This window comes from Podarcis erhardii (assembly GCF_964252035.2).
Source record: "Podarcis erhardii genome assembly, chromosome: 4".
Lineage (NCBI taxonomy): Eukaryota > Metazoa > Chordata > Lepidosauria > Squamata > Lacertidae > Podarcis > Podarcis erhardii.
In genome coordinates this window covers 97184180-97202422 of record NC_138508.1, presented here as the reverse complement: position 1 = coordinate 97202422, position 18243 = coordinate 97184180, and the positions used below count along the sequence as shown (strand labels likewise).

The 18243-nt window shown below is 41.2% G+C and overlaps 1 protein-coding gene across 1 annotated transcript in view; it reads left to right on the top strand.

Moving 5' to 3' along the window:
* Positions 1-1302: 1302 nt before the first annotated feature.
* The window catches only part of SCEL (sciellin), a 55915-nt gene continuing 38974 nt past the window's right edge, over positions 1303-18243 (top strand). Inside the window, exons 1-3 of the mRNA XM_081859514.1 lie at positions 1303-1497; positions 12034-12106; positions 13763-13880. Of these exons, the coding sequence (XP_081715640.1) occupies positions 12064-12106; positions 13763-13880 (161 nt within the window). The 5' untranslated portion in view covers positions 1303-1497; positions 12034-12063. The remainder of the gene's footprint in view (positions 1498-12033; positions 12107-13762; positions 13881-18243) is intronic.

The following is an 18243-nucleotide window of genomic DNA, read 5'->3' as shown; positions in this document are numbered from 1 at the left end:
TGAGACATAGCTGGTGGGCTTGGAAGTGAAATTTTCCAGTACCGAGCTCTCCAGAGGGAAAGAGATATGAGTGGTATCTCTGACCTTGAAGTTGGTTGAACTGAAGTAATTGTTTTGAGAACAGTCATGGCAGAAAAAAGTAAACAGGGGTTTTTCCTGTTGTTTTTCTGTCTCTCACAGCTAAAATAAACCTACCATTAAAATAATGGACTGGTCATTTCTTCGTCAGAGGGCAAACGGGCAAATTTAGCAGGGGTTCAAATACTCCCCCCCCCTCACTGTAACCCCTTACTTATGTTAGGTTAACGGAAAACAATTAAAAAATCAGGAATTAACTTTGAGGATTAATTTTAATCAAAAGAGATATATGCAACATTAAATACAGAGGACACTCAGGTTGTGAAAATTATCTGTGTGGGATGCACGTTCGCAACCTGCAGCGTTCGCAACCCGCAGCGGCGCGTCTGCGCATTCGCGGGTTGCAATTCGGCACTTATGCGCAAAGCACGATTTAGCACTTCTGCGCATGTACGACTGCCGAAACCCGGAAGTAGCCCATTCCGGTACTTCCGGGTTTTGGCAGTCCATAACCCGAAAAACCACAACCTGGAGCGCCTGTAACCCGAGGTATGACTGTACCTCACAGCAGGCTCCAGAATCATTATTTTGCAATATATTTGTTTGGCTCACCTCTTGGCATGGGTGTTTAATGCTGAATGATAGTGCATAATCTGACATCATATGTTGGTTGCCTCACATCATCTATGGCGTGTCCACCTTCTTCATGAATTAGAATTACATCCTTGGAGAGCAAGTGCATAAATAAAAGTATCTGTTTCCATACAAACAGCAATTGTAGCCCTTTTATTTAGTTATACTTCAGATTGCTTAATAGCTAAACCTGATTTTCCAGAGCAGAGCAAGTTTTCTTCTGGAGTTCCTACAACACCAGCTTCTAAGAAGGCTTCAGCAAAACGACTGAAATTCTTCAGCCAATAGACCTAGGACCGCAGTGTGTAAATTTCTCAGGTTACAGCCCTGAAGATTCCTCACATGCTTGCCAGGGTTTTTTGTTTTTTTAAAAAATATATACATTCAACTTCCAACTAAAGTGATAGGTCTATTGCACAGTGACAACTGGCTTGTTGTTTTTTATGGGATTAGGCACCTTGTAACAAAAATGTATTGTTATCGTTAGCAACCTGTGTGTTTTTTGCTGTCTGTTGCAATCTGTCTCTGCATCACAGGAGAGAATTTAGCAGAGACTAGAGTACAAAAATATGCCAGTGGATTTTAACTGAACTGGTATTTGTGCAAGGTGAACTCCCTCTTCTGCACCTCCTTTCTCCTCCCTGAATGAGTCAGCCTCTGGTAGAGAAGCCTCCAAGCTGTTAAGACTCTCAGATGGAGGACGATCCTGCTCTTCTGTAAACTGAACTGCGTAACAGAGACCACTGGCTGCCAGGTTCTGGACCTTTTCATTCATGGTTTGAAGAGGTAAGCATGGATTTTAATATATACTGGGAATTGTTACAGGCCAAACTCTTCTAGTGAGTTTGGACTTACAGCAGCCAACTTCAGTTTTGAGGACTGGTTTTATTATTCTTTTACCACATTCCTGCTTCATAGACCTCTGTATAATCTGATGGAACTTCTGAAGGCTACACAAAAGCTGGGGTGTCAAAATCGCTTTAGAGTTTTGAAAACTTGCTTGTTCAAACGATTCTCTAATTTGTAGTTGTTTGCTTAAATGATAACTCTAGTGTGCACTCACCCTGGAAGGAAAACAGCTTAATCTTTTTATCTATTTTTACACGTGGAAGATGGTGGAAGGAGTAGCATTTTACGCATGTTAATCTTATGTGCATTGTGGTGGAAATGTACCAGTACATTCTTTTCATAGGAAGGGCATTAGAAATCAGACATGTCTTTAAAAACAAAGTATGAAATAAATTGGGTGGATGGCAGGGATTAAAAGTTCTGCTTTACTGCAAGTATGTAGCAGATCTTTGAAGGAAGGTGTTTTGCTTTGTTTTCTTCAAAATAACAAAGAAATAAGTTTCAAGTTCTACAAAATGTTCCACTGTGCAGAAACAATTTACATTTGAAGCACAGGAGTGTTTGAAGAAAAACAAATTCACACAAATCAAAATTTTGTCATCTTTAACTAGCTGATTTCAGGCTATGTACAATTTTAAAGATTAATTTCTTTCAAGGCAGAATCTTCTCCACCCAAATCCTGTAAAACCAGTTCCAGAAGCTTGCTTTGCTATGAATAGACAAGTGATTTCAGCATTACACTTTTGTACTGGGTCGTTAAACCTTCTCCTTTGTATTTGTAATCTCCCTTGACTGAGATAATGATGATCATATTTTACTAAATACGTCATTCCTTATGTGCAAAACAGAATACATGTCTGCCTGCAAAAATGCTATTTAGGGTGTGAAACTTGTGAGATGAGATTGAAGCCTGATGATCAGTTTGGTCCCTAAAACATGCATGTAGTTAACTGCCATTTTGGCCTAATCTAATTAACTGTGTGCCCTGAAGACCTGTTCTCAGAGTCACTACAACCTGTCACTACACTTGCCTCTGATTACTGTGGGTGGCCCAGATTCATTTAACCATAGAGTTGGAGGCTTCTTTTGTAGACTATCTAGTACAACAGTCTGCTTGAGGAAGGAAGTCCAGAGATACAGCAGACGGTTATTTAGTTTCATGGCTATTTGCCCACCACCATGATGAGCTGAATTCAGCTTTTAACACACCAATGCAAAGGAGACCCTAATTGTATTTATGGTTACGCTGAGAAACTTTTCGTTGAGAAGATTTTGTTTCTGTTCCCTCTACTTAACTGTTCTGCATAAACAGTATTTCGGCTCCCATAGTATTAACTACTATGCTCATTAAGCTACTACAGAACACGGTTGCTGGCAAACAAGCTCCTGAAGTGGTGTAAACCTTTCTGTGGTTGATTATTCTATCTGCTGCATTGCAAGCTGCACACATAGACTTGGTGCCACTGCCTAGTTGCTTTTGACCAGATCTTTATTGCTGGTTATCTAAAGATGTGCATACATCAGTGTATTACATATTGTTTGCTGCATGAAGCATTGACGTGGCTTAGATGATTGCCTCAGCAGTTGAAAGTGTGAAGATGCCCTTCTTAAAGCACCAGTAGTTAGAATGGCTATTATTATGATTTCCTCTATGTAAAAGGATCAGATCCTGCTTGCTTAGGGGATCCTGCTGCCAGTGACTTTCACCTGTTTTAAATCTGTTTTACAAAAGCTTTGCCATTTTATATACTTTACAAAACTTAATTTTACTTCCAGCGTGCTATCCTAAAAACTGCATTAGCAACCCTCCAAATATCCCTGCTTTCCAGGGACAGCCCCAAATTTACAGAAAATGTACCAGTTTCTGATTTGATCCCAGAATGTCATGCTTTTCCTTAGGACATCCCTATTTTCATTGCAGAAATGTTGGAGTTATCTGACCCCTGAGCCATTTGAAGGCAGCCCTGTATAAGGAAGTTTAAAATGTTTATTTTTTAAAAAAGTTTTGTTATATGTTGGGAGCCGCCCAGAGTGACTGGGGCAACCTAGTCAGATGGGAGCGATGTAAATAATAAAATTATTTATGATTATTATTATTATGAAATAGGAATTCCCTAGAGCCAGTGTGGTGTAGTGGTTAAGAGCGATAGACTCGTAATCTGGGGAACCGGGTTCGCGTCTCCGCTCCTCCACATGCAGCTGCTGGGTGACCTTGAGAGCCAGTGTGGTGTAGTGGTTAAGAGTGGTAGATTTGTAATCTGGTGAACCGGGTTCGATTCCCTGCTCCTCCACATGCAGCTGCTGGGTGACTTTGGGCCAGTCACACTTCTTGAAGTCTCTTAGCCTCACTCACCTCACAGAGTGTTTGTTGTGGGGGAGGAAGGGGAAGGAGAATGTTAGCCGCTTTGAGACTCCTTAGGGTAGTGATAAAGCGGCATATCAAATCCAAACTCTTCTTCTCTTCTTCTTGGGCCAGTCACACTTCTCTGAAGTCTCTCAGCCCCACTCACCTCACATAGTGTTTGTTGTGGGGGAGGAAGGGAAAGGAAAATGTTTGCCGCTTTGAGACTCCTTCAGGTAGTGATAAAGCGGGATATCAAATCCAAACTCTTCTTCTATTTTCATCGGAGAAAAGTTGGAGAGTAGGCATTAGAGCAGGGGTGAGTAATCTTTTTGAAATTAATGGATGCATTCCCTTGAGGGTTCAACCCCTTTCTCTCTCCCTTCTTCTTCTTCTTCTTCTTCTTCTTCTTCTTCTTCATTCATTCACTTTCTTCCACACTAACATCTCCCATCCATCCATTCATCCATCCATTCATCCACATACACTCAACACCAGCATTATTCCCATTCAGCCACGCATTCTCTTGTCCTCTCTCATCCATTTACACAAATGCCACACACATGCAGCCATGCAGCCAAGTGCAACCATTCACCCACAAGCCATTTATTCTCTTTCTCACAGAGGGCAGCACCTAGAGCATCACTGAGAAGGTTGTTCTAGCTCTGGTGGTCCATAACTGGGTTCTTCTCTTTCTCCTGGCACATGTGAAGCATGTCAGGGACTGGCTTGATGAAAAAGAGTGATGGAAGGCTGCCTCCCAAGAGCCCCCACCAGGGAGGGCTCTGAAGACTTCACCTTAGAGCCCAGAGCCTGGTGGTGGGACACTGAGGAGCAGTCAGCAGAAGGGATGAGCTGAGAGCTGATAGAAGCAGGAGACTTGTGCCTGAGGGAACCAAAGGGACCAAGGATTTTGACAGTATTTTTTCCTCACAACAGATCCGGGCTGAGCTGACTTATTGTGGGACAGTAGCAATGATTTTTTATTTTTAATACTGAGAACTTAGAATCTCCACAAGTTTCAGCAGGGATAAAATAAAGGCAGCTCTAATGTTGCTAATTGTCTACTCTATAGTAAACCTCTTTTTTGTTTGTTTTTTAACGTTGCCCCCTGCAGTTAACCCCTATTTTGTGTGTGTGGTGATATTGTCATCCACCACAATTCTGAAACAAAAGTTCTTTTCGCAGTGCTAAAGGAAACTATCCTTAATTTGTTAAGGTGTGGATTCTGGAGCCTGGGGCACAGCGAGAAATTAAATCTTGTGGAGTCACAGGATAATAGGTAAAATAGAGATGGGAGAATTAGGCCAGGGTGAGATTGTTTGTAGACCTGCGATAAAGAACAAGGAGCACGAAGTTTACAACCCAGCATTAGCAACTGTTCACACGCCTGCCTCTCCTTCCCCAGGAGCCTGGTTATTTAGTTCACATAGACAGCTGAGGTACACTTTGGGAAATCAACTTGGTACAATATGGTCCATCATGTATGGTAGCTGGACAGCAGCTGGAACTTGAGGATAGTGAAAACCTTGTTGGTTAAAAGGAGAAGTCCTGTCTGGAGCTGTGAAGGGCCAGAGTAGGGCCCTTGCTCAGTCTAATCACACAGGAACAAGGGCATAAGGACAGGGGTGTGTTGTAGGAGCAGCAAAAACGATCTGAGTCACACTTGAGCTTACATAGGAACTACAGTACTTATACAATATTAATATCTTCTCCACATTTGAGCATTATTTAGCTGTTGATCCATTTCCCCTCATTCAAATTAGACCAGAGTACTCCACCCCTGAATGCAATTGAATTTGTATATGAAGAGCAACTTTGATGTTGTCCATTAATACGCATAGGAATTCCCTATTGTGTTTGTTCCCACCTTCTAATTTGTTGATTATATTATGCTGATTAAGACCAACAGGGCATGCATTCAGATAAATAACCACAAATTCTCCACCCAGGAAGTGTGAAACAAAATAATACACAGTCTCAGGCAATTGTGAACTCTCAGCACACACCTTTGAAGTTTTCTGGTTTTGTGCAAGGGGTCTCCTAGCAGTTCTCCCCTTCTTTGGGGAAATGATATAACCAGCAAACTGGTATAAGTGCTTAAAATGTACAGTGTGGGTGTGGCTAACACTGAGCTGTGGACGCGACAAGACTATATTTCTTTTAAAAATTTCAGGAATTATGTCTAAGTTTGCTAATACGTACAAGCTAGCATGTCTGATGTTTATGTGGTCAGTCACTGAGATCAGGATACTGGTCTAGATGGGTCATTGGCCTGATCCAGGAGGTGCTTCTTAAGTTCTTATGCGCAAATGTTATGCAAATCCTCATTTGCCCTCCTTTTTTAGGTGATGCATTTCCCTTTTTTATTATTATGCTTAAGTAAAGGTAAAGCTAAAGGGACCCCTGACCATAAGGTCCAGTCATGGCCGACTCTGGGGCTGCGGCGCTCATCTTGTTTTATTGGCCAGGGGAGCCGGCGTACAGCTTCCGGGTCATGTGGCCAGCAGGACTAAGCCGCTTTTGGCGAACCAGAGCAGCGCATGGAAACGCTATTTACCTTCCCGCCAGAGCGGTTCCTATTTATCTATTTGCACTTTGACGTGCTTTTGAACTGCTAGGTGGGCAGGAGCAGGGAAACAACAGGAGCTCACCCCATCGTGGGGATTCAAACTGCCGACCTTCTGATTGGCAAGTCCTAGGCTCTGTGGTTAACCCACAGTGCTACCGGCATCCCATGCTTAAGTAGTCACCCTATTAAATTTTCCTGCCAGACTACAGATTAGTTATTACACAGAGGCCATTTCCAGCAGCATCTACATGGTAAACATAGCTTTGCCAGGGTCCTTATTTCACCTGTGTGCCTTTTCCTTGTGAATCCGTACCAATTTTGGAGCCAGACTTGCGCTCCTCACGTATGAAATACCTTTTGCATCCCTCTTTGACGCCAGCTCATTTCCCTCCCCCCAAAGCCATCATTCCTTTAGTAATCACCACGCCCAATTAACATGCTCCCTTGCCCAAACAGGATGGAGTTATCAAAACTAAAAGTAAGCATGTGTGGATTAAAACATACACACCCCATGACAGCAACACAAAAATGCAGCTGCCCTTCATCATTTTTTCAGCCGTTGAGGACTGGTATTGTAAGCTTATTCACATCACGATGACTTGGAGATGGGAGTCCACCCAAGATTGTTTGCTATTTTGGGTTCATGTTTGTTTGTCAGATGGATAAAAGGGTGCCTGTCGCAGAGCTGTCATATTGTGAGTACCCTGGTGCATGCTGAAACTATGACTCACCAGCATACGACAAACAAGTGAAGTAGTGGCCAAATAATCGGTGGTCACTGGTATACATACAGTAGATCGATCAGACAGCACATCTGCAGAAGATCTCTCAGCTTGGGATGAAGAGAAAGGGATAAATGAACTTGGGTGCTTAATCTTACAGAGAGCAATGAGCTAAACCATGTGATGTCTAAGCAGCAGACCATAGCCTCATAAATAACAGTTATCAAATGTGGATAAAACAAATCAAGATCTATTGCAGTGAAATCAAAGCCTATATTTAGTTAGCCAGACAACTGGCAGTATTATCAAATACCATATTTTTTGCTCTATAAGCCTCACTTTTCCCCTCCTAAAAAGTAAGGGGAAATGTGTGTGCGTCTTATGGAGCGAATGCAGGCTGCGCAGCTATCCCAGAAGCCAGAACAGCAAGAGGGATCGCTGCTTTGACTGCGCAGCGATCCCTCTTGCTGTTCTGGCTTCTGAGATTCAGAATATTTTTTTTCTTGTTTTCCTCCTCCAAAAACTAGGTGCGTCTTGTGGTCTGGTGCGTCTTATAGAGTGAAAAATACGGTAGATCTGTGCCAGTTTCTTTTGGTCTGTGATAAAGAATGGTGGATGGATTTTGCCACCAGATCAAATTACTTTTCTGACTTCTTGTAGCCAAATTACATAGAACATGTGAAAAAGGAGACCCCAGTGGTGGGAAAGTAGGTGGGCGGGGGAGGTGCTTAACCCCTTCTATTTCAGCCTTTTTGTTTTACACTCCATTATGTGCTCCAAGTTACTTTTTCAATTGTTTGAAGAACCATTTGTTGCTTCTAGGGGTCTAAAAATTCAAATCAGCATATGAAACCCAGACCTTCCATCCATTTACTTTATTGCCCTTTTAGGTCACAAGGCTGCAGTCACAATTTGTACTGTTCCCCCAGCCTTCCCAGAAGCATTTTTTTTTTTTAAATTGCAATGCAAATTCAACATCCCAAGACATCTGGCAGATATAGATTGTTTCATCTCAGATCATCCCACCGTGAGCTAGAGCTCAGAGGAATATTGGCCCGAGGGGCTGTAATCAAGCTGCATGCTGAAAAAATATTAGTTGGGTCTCCTTTGGGAAAATTAAAATAAGAACAAGTAAGAAGGAAATGGGTTCTTTGTGTGTTTCAACTTTAGTCACTAAAATTATCAAAACAATCGGAGGGGGGGCGTCATTCTTTTTGCTTCCCTCACACCCCCCCCATTTGTTTTAAAACACCCAGACAAGTCAATGGGAATTATATACCAAATGTCTTCTATGCTGGCTAGAAAACTGAAATTGGTAGCATGCATCATTTAAGATGTCCTGTATACTAGAAAGGTTTGAAAACAAAATGCTTGCACTGTGTCCCAGAGCAAGCAAAGCCATAACTTGGGAGGGAATTTGGGGTTGTGGGAGCTGTTTGTTTGCCTCTTCACACACTTGATATAGCTTTGGGAGGTTTATAAAGTTGACAAGAATGTCCTCCCTCCCTCCCTTCCTTCCTTCCTTCCTTCCTTTAGAAAGGTATTTACATAATGAGACTTCATAAAATATCAGGGTAGTGTACCACAGCAATACCACACTGCAAACATTTAAAAGCAGCACAGATTGATCATTTTTAAAGGACTGGCTCCCCAGGAAAAAAATATTAAACAACAGCACAGGCATGTCGGCATTAACAAATCTGGAAGAGACTCCTAAACACCCAAAGTGAAATGCAAATGCAAAATGAAAACCAAATTTGCAGCGTGGAGCCTTTAATTCATATGTTGGCATACCAAAGAGTGTCAACAGTCTGTGAAGGTGGAGTCTTGCAATGAAAGCTTTGCCAGGGTCGAATGCTTATAAAAACAAAATTCCTCTAATTCAGATAGCATGGAAAAAATTAAAAAGCAGCCACAATGAGCATTCAGCACCTTTCTTGTTGCTTTTAAATCAATCAAGCACACTTTGGTATAGCCTTCCTTTGGAATGGCAGTAGCTACCGAAACAACATAAACCCGAAACAAAAATCAACTATCCCCACCCCGTCCCCAACAAAGCTTATCTGATAGTATAAAAAGAGTAGTTACTAGGAAATACTCTGTGTTGGCTTAATGCCCAGTGAGCATTTCAAAACAATTTCTTACAGAAGGCTTGAACATTTTTGTTGTTGTTGGGTGAGAAGAAAAGCTTCCCGTCATATGTTCTGCCTTTTACACTTTGCCAATGAATTTGACATAAATTGAAAGGGCAAGGGTGTTGCTAACATTTTCATGATCAACAAGTAGAATTCTGAAGCTTATGCAGACAGGTGTGAATTAATAGGTGTGGCAGGACCAAGGTTTTTGGCCTCAGTCTGATACTGTTTTCAGTCATTTATGAAAGGGCCTGAACAATCTGTGATCCACCAAGCCAGTTGCTACCTGGGTGTGCTGCTGGATGCTCAGAAATAGCCTTGGTGTCACATTCTCCAGCAAGCATTTTTTTAAAAAAAGATGTATTGTTCTCCCATAGGTTGATCTGCAGTCAGCTTGATGAGTCACAATTGTTCAGGCCTGTTGTTCAATGCCTCTGTTGTTACAATACTCGTGATAGAAGGCAAAGGTAAAGAGACCCCTGACCATTAGGTCCAGTCGTGGCCGACTCTGGGGTTGTGGCGCTCATCTCGCTTTATTGGCCGAGGGAGCCGGCGTACAGCTTCTGGGTGATGTGGCCAGCATGACTAAGCCGCTTCTGGCGAACCAGAGCAGCACACGGAAACGCTGTTTACCTTCCCACTGGAGCAGTACCTATTTATCTACTTGCACTTTGTCATGCTTTTGAACTGCTAGGTTGGCAGGAGCAGGGACCGAGCAACGAGAGCTCACCCCATTGCGGAGATTCAAACCGCTGACCTTCTGATCAGCAAGTCCTAGGTTCTGTGGTTTAACCCACAGCGCCACCCACGTCCCGAATACTCGTGATAGCAAACAATTTAAACTTTATTCTTTCTTTTGAAAAAAGAATCAACTAGAATCACTTGGCTGGAACTAGTGGAAGAGTCTATCTCTCGTGCCCCCTTTATCTTGCTGCAGAACACCCTAGGAATTGAACATAAAACATGGTGTTGTGTGACAGCTTCTGATCAGTGTACTGGCATTTGCTTTGTTTCCTGTGGAGGACTTGGCACTATCCAACCGTCTTAGGGACTCCACTCCAGATTTGTGTAGGGTTTGCCCCTTAGCTGTTTCTTCTACCGAATATGTCCTGCAAGGCAGTACAGTGGTACCTTGGTTTGAGAACAGCTTAGTTAATGAACAACTTGCCTTAAGAACACTGCAAACCCAGAAGTAGGTGTTTTGGTTTGTGAACTTTGTCTTTGAAGCAGAACATGTTCCGCTTCCTATTGAGTGTGTTCCATTTGTAAATTGAGTCCCCCGCTGCTATGGGAAAGCACACCTTGGTTTAAGAACGCTTTGGTTTAAGAACGGACTTCCGGAACGGATTAAGTTCATAAACCAAGGTACCACTGTAGAGGTTTAGGATCAGAGTTTGCCTTCTCCTAGGTGGGCTACCTGTTATGTACTGAAGTTCTCACCCTGGGGCAGCAGGGGGATACTGTAGATAGTTTTCATTCAAGTCCACATATGCAAATAAGGAATTGAAAGTGACGTTCAGTGATTGGATAGTTACAGAAAGTTGTTACTGTTGCTTTGTAGTTGAACGCTATATAAGCAGGCTGGCGGAACCCTTCAGCCCAGTTCTGTTCTGGCCTGTGAATAAACAAGAGCTGTTTGAAGAATCGCTGTGTCGTCCGATATGTTCACCCATAACTTAACACTACCTTCCCAGGTTGATGAGCCTCATCTGCCCAAGTGGAAAGTAGCACTTGATTTTAAATTTAATAATGTTGCAGTCACTATATCCAAGCACGATTACGTGAACGATTACGTTGAATATATTCTCTCTTCTCCTGTTTTTGTCCTTGTTCTATGGCACAGTCATTTATAGTATCTAAAAAAACTGGTTTGGTTTTGTCATTAGTACCAAAACTTACATGTACCCAGTCAGTTGGAGAGAAGTTGAAGCCAACCATTATTTATTTAATTTGATACTTTCGCTTGTTCCCTTCTTTCCCTTTCTAAAAATTGCCACCAGACTTTTAGTTAGCGGTGGTCATGCATAAGGCATAGAAGCTCCTAAGTGCTTGTTTAGTTGTGTGGTCAGGAATCAGACAGCAGAGGGTCTCTGCTGACTAGTGTAAAGCAGAGCAAATAAGGAATACCAGCTTTAAAAGACAACAGAAGCTGCTGAGGAAGGTGGACAGCTGTTCCTGCCTCCTGTCTGAAGAAGAAATGTCAGCAAGCCAATATAGAAACCTCTCTTACAGCAGCTGACTGCTCTGTATGTTGGTGAAAAGGAGTCTCTCCTATTCTTCCACATCTCAGAGAAGCAGAGAGCCCATTCATATTCTTGTATTTGAGGCCTGTGTGAACTGACAGCTGAAGTGAGGACTTGGGTCCTTGCTTGAGATGTATTGGGTTGTGGCTAGTCAAAATGTCTATGTGTAACTTCAGGTTTGAATCATAGACAATATCCCACTGAATATCAGCTGCTTGGAGCAACTACAGGAAAGGGCTATTGGCTGACTGGCCATTGTGGGGAAACAGAATACTTGGCTAAATAGTCTGGCCCATCAGGATTCTTCTTATGTTCAGTTATATGAAAGCTGGCATCTGGAAAGTGAGGCTGAGGAAGAGTTGTGGGCTCATTATTTTAGCCTGCCATTTATGTCTTTGGCCAGATTGGGTCTCCTCCCACCACCCCATACTTAATCTCTCATATTTTTACTTTCTTTCAGTGCACCGTAAAGAAAACACCTCTGAACAAAATGACAACCTTCACTGTAGGAAAATCGGCCCCTAACAAAAGTGGTAATGTGTTCTGCTCTTTCTGTTCTGCTTCTGTTGAGTCAGTCAAGGGGTTGGGGGAAATAACATAGCCCCCTCTTTTTAAAATGTCAGACCAACAGATTGGCAAAATGACTTCCAGCCCTTTGCATTTTGTGTCAGCTGTACTTCAAATTTAACTACATGCTGATTAACCCTTGCTATTTGTTTGTTGTTGTTTTTTGGTTATGCTATGAGGTCCCAGTTTGAGTTTCAAAGTGGTCTTGAGATCAGTTCAGATGGCTGCCGCTACTCCTCTACAAGGGGATCTAGAAGCCCCACTGAACACAGCTGGCTTTCCTTTTGAGCAAAAATGCCTAAGATTGTGCTGTCAATATCTTCCATTCAGCCAGAAGCACCTCACAAATGCAATATAATCATTTTTAAAAGTTCTATCAAGCAAAAGCAGAAGAATCTTTATTTGCATCAGCCACTAGCCATAGCAATAAAATACAATAAAATGTACTGAATATCGAGCTTTTGCTGACAACAGTACATTTGTGCAGAGCTGCAAACTGGAAGAAAGCAAGTGTTTCAACTCACTCAGAGAGGTTTAGCTTTCATTGTAGCTTTAATAAAATCTTACGGTGGGGCAGGGGAACTAGCTCAGAGAGGTTTCAAGGAATATGGCAAGTGTGTGAACAGACTTTGAGTGCAGTCCTCCACACAGCTAACTGGAAGTAAGCCCCATTGTACTCAGTGAGATTTACTTTTGAGTAGACATGTGGTAAATAATAAGATGAATTTGGAGAGTTTTAGATATGTTGGCCTCTTATATTGGATGGGATGTGTTTATAGGTTTTTTTTAAAAAAAAGTTTTATATTGATTCTTATTTTTGTATTATGTTGTATGGAACTTTGGATGGGATTCACCTAATGGGCCCCATAAGTGGAAGCCATGTGCAAGTACTTCCACTTGTGTCATGGGGCTTTCCTCTTCTTCTCCCCACACCCCCATGCTCCCCCAGTTGGTCCTAAGGGAGGGCTGGCAGAGCCCCCAGAACAGTGCAGGGGGGGGGGCAGGAGGAGGAAAAGGGCCACAGTCCCATTAGCCAAGTCAAAATGCTTGCACAGATACAGTATAACGTTTGTCATGGCTTGACATTGAATTCTGCCCTGTTTGGAAGCATTTATGGAGGAAGACAATGAAAAAAATAGTTTACTGAAAATTGGGTTGTTGTTTTTAATTATGCATCGGAAAGATAACATCACGATGTTGATCAACATGCTAAGCCTATAGGACTTCATCCTTAGGGCGAACCCTGGTATAGTGTGGCAAGAGATTTCACATGCAGCAGGCTCTGATCCCATGCAAACCTGCCTGGTAGAAAATCTCACTGAACTCAATGGAGCTTGTGTCTCAGTAGAAATGTTCAGGGTTGCACTGTACGTATTTCTAGGAAAATAGTTAATAGTTGTGTGACATGTAGGCAATAGTCTACCACCCTGATTTCAGCTTTGAGGTGTCTCTGGGAACTTTCCAAGTCTCACACTCCTCCTCTTAATTACTATTTTAAGGTAGATTTTTTATTAGAAACTATAGCACACATCAGTGAAATTTGCAAAGTGAACAATGCAAATATTTGATCAAAAATTACATTTGGTATGTAATTTCTAATTTTCTTGCCTGTGCACTAATAGATACGAAGAATGCTTCCATTGCAATGAAGAGTAGACAACAAGTTATTAATGAGGTCAACAAGAAGAGGACCCTGTTACAAGATAACAGCTGGATAAAGAAAAGACCCGAGGAGGAAAAGTAAGGGGGGGACACACATTTTGGCTTTTATCTTGTTGTGATCTGCTAATCCAAACCTGGCCCAGCAGCTTGGTATTGTGGCCTGCCAAGAGGCTTGCTATGGACAAACTTCATGTTTTTTAGTCCTCGAAAGGCACAGCAACTCTTCTTGGTAGGTCTTGCCACTATGAGGCAGTTGTGGAAACTGAAGGACTCTGCTTTCCCACAGCTGCCTAAGTCTCCTCCTTTCCAGGGTTTTCCCCAAGCAATTTGAGACTGCACCTGCACGCCTGCCTTTGCTCCTACTTCATGCCTCTCCTGGTCCTGGGAGACCAGGGAGGAGGGGAGCTTGTCGCAGCAGGAGTGGGAGACACCCTGGCTTCTTCACCAGCCTGACTCATCTCTGCCTCTTGACCTCCCTCCTCTCCTGTTTCTGCTTCTGCACTCCTCTCTGCTGCAGATTCTCCCTGCTCACTAAAACCTGTTACCTCTTCAGCTTCCAACATCTCCTCCTCCCAGTCTCTCTTCTCCCTCTGATCATTCACCATCGTTCCACCCCCAATCTGAAGCCTTCTTCCCTTGGCTAGTATCTTCCCCAGCTAGTGCCTCCCACCGTTCCTCTGCTTCCAACCAGACCATGACATCCTGCCTCTGAAAAGGAGTTTCTAATGATCAGTCATGTTTAATAACCACTACTAGATTGATGCTCCATGAATTTGTCTACCAGCCCACCTTTTCCTCGGTTGTATGGGATCTTTGAATCTTGGTCCTAGACCAAGAATGGGGAACCTGTGGCCTGCCAGATGTTGTTGGACTGCAATCCTCACTTTTCCCGAATGTTGGTCACTGGTTGCCCATCCCTGCCCCAGACCAACAAGTTCTTGCTAAATGACACAGAAAGGAGTTGGCTGCTACAGTAGTTGGGCAGCCAGTTTGCTTCTTCTGAGAGTCTTGCCTGTGCTTGCAGCCCTTGATGCAGCCATCAGCTTCAGAGAGAAAAGGGATGGAAGGCAGGCCACTAAGGCGTGTGCGTCTGTGTTTCTGTGGTTTTACGTGTAATCTTAATAAAACTTCTCCCAGGGCTAGGCACTGCAGATCAAAGGATAAGATCAAAGTACTGCAGGAGATGTTTAAATTAAACACAGGTAGCACAAGAGATAGAAAGATTAAAAATGCTTTAGAGAAAGCTTGTAGTATGTAGCATATTGCCAAGGCATGCAGATGTCAGAGTTTCACTCCAAGTGGCAGGGCACTTAACACTTAAAACAAAACAGTAAAAGTAGAAGAGGTCTGGGATGCATCTGTAAAGTCTCCCTTGTCCAGACAGCATCCGTTACATCCAATCCATTGCATATCCAATGGTGAGTCTAACTCTGTGCATTTCTTTTTTTTTTTTTAGAATAATATTAATTCAGGTTTTAAGACATTACAAAAAAACAAACAAACAGAAAACACAATACAAAAAAACAAGACATTTCCAAGAAAAAAAGTGCAAAAAATAAAAAAGCAAAAAAACAAAAACAGATAAAAAGGAAAAAAAATAATTAGAAAATACATACAATCAAAACAGAAAAAAACCAAGTTAAACCTTTACATAATTTTCTTTCTATGACTTATTTCCTTGACCTCCTCACACCTCCCCTCTTTGTTTTCTAGTTCAAATAGATATTTCAGCAAATCCTTCATCTTTATTTTTATCCTAATAATTTATCTTCATATACTGTAATTTTGCATTCTCTCTTTCACCAATTAGCCATCCACTTTTACTTTATTTAATCTTTATTTTTTTAAAAAAATAAATTTTTATTAAGATTTTAAAGTTTACAAAACGAAAAAGAAAAGAAAACAATCAAGAAGAAAAAGAAAAAACAATACATATCAAAAAACAGAAAAAAGAAAAAAGACATTAAAAAAAACAAGTCAAACCTTTAACTCACTTATTTACATTCACTTATTTCCTTGACTTCCTCACGCCTCCCATTTTTGTATTCTAATTCAATTAAATATTCCAGCAAATCCTTCCAACTTTGTTTTTGGTTTTTTTTGTTTATAAATAAATTTATTAGTTTTCATCCAGTTATACATTTTATATCGAATACAACATATTATACCTGTTTTGAACTTCCTTCAGCGCCTCTGACATCATTCGTACTTATACCTTTAGTACACATTCCCTTTTTCCATATTGCCATTATTCCTCCTTATTCCCATTTTTTTTAATAAACAATACTTATTTGTATTTTTACAGTGCCTCTTGAAATCCCACTAACGTTGTGTTTATACCACAAATGTTTTTCAGATAATCCACCAATTTTCCCCAGTCCTCGATGAACTTTTGGTCTTTAGTATATCTAATTTTCCCAGTTAATTTGTCCAGTTCAGCATAGTCTATCAATTTTAATCTCCATTCTTCTATCGTCGATATCTCCTCTTGTTTCCACTTTTGGGCCAACAGGATTCTGGCTGCCGTTGCTGCGTATTGGAAAAGCTTATAGTCCTTTCTTCTTATGTCCTTTCCTACAATACCTAAAAGAAAAGCTTCTGGTTTTTTCACAAAAGTATATCTTAATATTTTTTTATTATTATTATTATTTTCATCTCATTATAAATCATTTCCCAAAAGCTTTTAACTTTCTTCCCAAAAGCTTTTTAACTTTCCAACTTTGTTTTTATCCTAATAATTTATCTTAACATATTATAATTTTACCTTCTCTCTTTCACCAATTCATTTTTACTTAATCCTTTATATCCTTTCTGCTAAAACCACATAATTTTTCCCCCTCCAACATCTTTCTAACATTCCTTAATTTTACAATATTTCTGAAGATAAACTTTAAATTTCTTCCACTCTTCTTCCACCAACTCTTCTCCTTGGTCTCGGATTCTGCCAGTCATCTCAGCCAGTTCCATATAGTCCATCAGCTTCATCTGCCATTGTTCCCGGGTGGGTAAATCTTGTATTTTCCAATACTTTGCGATGAGTATTCTTGCTGCTGTTGTGGCGTACATAAAAAAAGTTCTATCTTCTTTTCGCACCAGTTGGCCAACCATGCCCAAGAGAAAGGCCTCTGGTTTCTTCTGGAAGGTATATTTAAATACCTTTTTCTACTTTATTTAATCTTTATTAACTCTGTGCACTTCAAACTATGGGGTGCCTCATAAATTCTCCGGGCATTCCTTAATGATAAGATCAGTACAGACAAACAAGCTTACCTGAAAGACGGCTAGCTCACAACTACCCATATTCTAAAGCACATTCTCTGTAAACATAGTGTAATGGTGAGATCCAAATATCCTGGTCAGTACCTTGCATGAACTGACTATGGACAGTATACACTTCCCAGAATTCTCTGCTCTGCACATATAGACTACAGCTACAATATTATAATCAACAACTGCTGAAATTCCTCCTTTGACGCAACTGCTAAATTTAGTCAAGAGAATCAAAATATTTATTAAATATCTTGAAATGATCACCTTTGTCGTCTCTCAAATCTGGAACAGAATTTTGTTCCATACTTGTTTTTAAGCAAACCGACCTAATTCGCACCTCCCAGGCAAATACATGGATTAGCAGCTAATTATCCTTCAGATTTTGCACTTTTCCAAAGTTTCTTAGCTCAAAAAAAATTACCAAAAAGGGGGGGGGGATTGCACATGTATATGTTTTGTAATGCATTGATTGAAATAATACATATTTAAATAAGTATTTTGTGATAGCACAAATTTGCAAATTAATGTGAAAATGGGATGGAATGGATTTATAAATGACCACATGCAAAACCAACAGAGACTGGAAAGGACTGACCCATGTACTCCAAATCTGGACATTGTAGATGCAGGAGTTATAGGGCAGATGTGCAGAACTCCTTTGACCAACAGATCTGACTGGAAGGGGTTCCCTCAAGTTTTGAAAATTCAAAAATTACTGGTTTTGCTTTCATAATGGAAGAATAGGGTGTATGGTCATCTAGTTCAGGCATAGGCAAACTCGGCCCTCCAGATGTTTTGGGACTACAACGCCCACCATCCCAAGATAACAGGACCAGTGATCAGGGATGATGGGAGCTGCAGTCCCAAAACATCTGGAGGGCCGAGTTTGCCTATACCTGATCTAGTTTATAATAGCCAGAAGGTGAGAGCTAAAAGGAATCAAACAGTATTTTGCAGAAGAGTTATCTGTAGAGCAAGGGAAAAGTTCAGCAAACAAAGCCTGATGATTAAAGTATGTGAACTTTGCCACACATGTTGGCATTGGGTCCTTCCATATTTAACTCAAGACAAAGGCCTTAACTCCATTATAAGAATCAATCTTTTGTGCTCTGGCAACAGAATTCATTTATTTGTATTACATTAATAACTTGAAACTCAAGAAAGCTCGATA